Genomic DNA, 3335 nt, shown 5'->3' on the forward strand with positions numbered 1-3335 from the left:
ACAAACAATTATTCTTACTTCCTTGTGTAAAACCTCCATTTTATTTGAAGTTTGTTTCATCTAGCTAAAGATTCTTCTCTTCTTCCTAATTATCTCCTATCTTGGTTATTCTCCTTTATTCACAGAAGACTTGAGTTGGCTTATAGTCTTTTTGATTAATCCATATGTAGCTCTCATCTTGAGTGATAGTCATATCCATGTGAACTATTCATGTAATGTTCTATTCTTCTTTGGCCTCCTCAGTTCTAGAAACATTTAATTTATTTTGGCTATCCATGGCCAAGCCCTTTATCATTCACCAAAAATTGTTCCTCATCAGAAATGTTAAGCTTTAATATCTATTTGATTGTAACCTTTGCTTCAATCTATCTAGTTCTTGTAACCCTTTCTCCCACTACTTTCTCTTTGACCTCATCCAGCTCTAAGATTTCTGAAAATAGTCATATTCTCCCTAACTGTCAGACTCTTTCCTTATAGTTTAATTTTCTTTCCCTTATCAGACTGGGCTCTTATGATTGGCAATCTGAACCACTGTCTTTCTAACATCCCTAATTTATTTTCACCTCTATTTTAAAGCCAAATTCAAGCAGTGAACTCCAACCTCTGACCCATCCCATGATTTTAATAGTGGTTAAAAAGGGATACAGAAACAATGGAAGGCTTTTGTTTCTGTTTTGCTTTTGTTTTAATGAACAAATCGTGAGCATATTTAAAAGGCTTTATAGAGGAAGGATCCAAACGAGAAAGAGACACGAGAAAGTAGGGAGATTTTTAAAAATTATGTTTTTATTTATTTCAGAAAGGGAGAGGGAGAGAGATATAGAAACATCAATGATAAGAATCATTGATTGGCTGCCTCCAACATGCTCCCTACTGGGAGCCGAGCCCACAACCGGGGCATGTACCCTGACAGAAAAATGAATGACCTCCTGGTTCATAGGTTGGCGCTCAGTCACAAAGCCATGCTGCCCAGGCAGTAGGGGGATTTTTGAAGGAGGAAGAACCAGGAGGAGAAGGGGCATAATAGCGACTTAATCTTTGCTGGATATTGATTGGGATGATAGGCATAGATTTCAGCACATAGGTGAATATGCTGGACTGGAAATAAGAGACATTCCATTCTCCTTAATTACAAGGGAAATAAAAAGGATAGGAACAAATACAGATTCTAAGTTTGGAAACATGAAGTTGAAGGGAATTGTAACCTTGAAGCCATCCCAGTGCTTCTGCATCCCTTCAGTAAACCAATAAGATAAGCTCAGGCAACTTTAGTGTTATGGGTATTACAGAATTACCCAACATCTCTTTTGCTTGTTCTGACTATTTCTATTCTGAGCTAATTTCTTTCTGGTTCCTGTTTCTTGGCTCCATTTCCTCATACACTTTGGGCCAAGAAGCAGTTTTGGGTCTCCCTACCTTCATTTTCAGGTGGCCCTATCAGAAATTCTCTACTCCTGCCTCTCTCAGAGTGTATACCTTATCCCAGTGATCCTCTAATGACCCAAATGCCAAATCTGACCGACAGGGCAGTGTTCCTGCCCCACTTACATGAGCTCTAGTGAGGGAGGGACTTGGATATTTTATTGAAAATCTCTCTCTGGTACCATGCCCATTGCTGTAGCCATACCACAGAACCTGAGATACCCTGCTCAGAGGTGTCGGAGGACAGGGGGCGGACGGTGGTCCCAATGGTCCACAACAGAGACAAGGGTGGCGAGACTCAACTTTACCTGCCCCCAGTACCCCCACAGCTTCTGTCATTGTCCACACACCTACACTGCACCTTGCTGATGTCAAGCTTTTGATCCACTGGAAAAAATTTGCAGCAATTCAAAATGCAAATCTTTAGAGACACTTAGAATCTATGTTTAGGAAGCATAGATGTACAGCATTACATGCTCCATATTACATTTATTTATTTTTTTATTTTATTTTTTTTCCCAAAGATTCATTCTTTATTTTGATACAAAAAAATAAACCCTTCAACCTCTAAAGAATGTCACTTTTTTTTCATATTGTTATAGAGCAATCTTACAGAATATCTTCTAACAGCTCCAAGGATATCACATATGCTTTTGAAAAAAGTCATTACTATTTGGATTCAAACACATATCAGTGTGGAGGAAGGAATAATTATCTCCCTCTTCTGATTTTTCCATAATTTTTTCTAAATCATCACAGGAAAAGCTAGTGGTTAGGATGTCACATAATTATGCCTGAATCTGCAAAGGGAGGTGAAACCAGACATCTGAATCCAGCTAAATATAAAAACGTGACCTTTTATTGCTCTTCTCTCCTGCTTCTGGAGTAGGAAGGTTCTACTTTATATCCCCATGGGCCAGCAGTAGGCTTGAGTTATGTATAGGTGCCTTTTGGTTATAGTTGCAAAAGAAGCCATTAAATTCTTGAGGGTTTGACATCTCCTGGAAAGAAGTAAGCTAGAGGCAGACTGCTACCCTGGATTTGCTTAGATGGAACACATTTACACTAGTAGTCCAGCGGATGTGCTGTAAACATTGAAATAACCAGGCCTGTACTAGTCAGCAAGCTCAGTCAGTGAATCAGGATACCATCCCCAGACCTTTAAGTGGCACATCGGAAGTTCTCACTGTAGAGTTGTGGCTTTGGCTCCATCAACTATGGTTGTCTTCTCTGACTTTAATGCCTATCAGTCTTTACCAGCTGTAGCAGCCACTGCTTGGTAAAACTTTGCCACGAAGTCGGGCTCACTGACCTCCAGCTGCCTGACAAATTCATTGCGCTCCTCCTCAGCCCAACCTCGAAACCACTGATCCCAAAGACGTAGTTGGCACTCAAAGATACAAGGTGGTCGGTTGGCTCCAGACACACTAAGCTGCTCCAGACCTTCTAGCAATGGCTGTAATTTTCCTGGCACTGCTTTAGTTACCAGGTCTTGTAGGAAACGTTCACGCTGGGGACCTGACCAACTGGCAAACCAGTGAAGAATACACTTCATTTCCTGGGAAGTGATATAAGACATTAGGGGAAGGGAAGAGTTAATAGAATTGCCTGGCACTGAGGGTAAGAGAGAAGAGAAGGATAGCTGCATCGAAGATGATGATTCCAGTGGCATCCTCCCCTTTCCTCTCACAGGGCACCGAGAGACCATCAGAGTACTTAGGCTCCAACTATCGCCACCGCTTCCATGTTTCCTGAAAACCCTAAGCAAGGCCAGCCAGGCAGCCCACGCACTTCCGGTCCCGGACCAGCTCCAAACACCCCCATATTACATTTATTAACTAGCTCATTTTGCTCCTTTTTCCTTCTCCAAATTGTAAATTTTGAGCTTTCAGACCTATTTTTTCCTGTTGTTG

At 41.2% G+C, this 3335-nt stretch overlaps 1 protein-coding gene across 1 annotated transcript; it reads right to left on the reverse strand.

Moving 5' to 3' along the window:
- Positions 1-2668: 2668 nt before the first annotated feature.
- Positions 2669-3130, reverse strand: LOC308534498 (uncharacterized protein C14orf119-like; the record flags this gene model as incomplete). The annotated part of the gene is made up of 1 exon (XM_081113015.1): positions 2669-3130. One exon carries the CDS (start codon positions 3128-3130, stop codon positions 2669-2671), a length of 462 nt encoding a protein of 153 aa, XP_080969141.1.
- Positions 3131-3335: the final 205 nt, after the last annotated feature.

The sequence above is a fragment of the Myotis nattereri genome, assembly GCF_964212035.1.
Source record: "Myotis nattereri genome assembly, chromosome: 18".
Classification (NCBI taxonomy): Eukaryota; Metazoa; Chordata; class Mammalia; order Chiroptera; family Vespertilionidae; genus Myotis; species Myotis nattereri.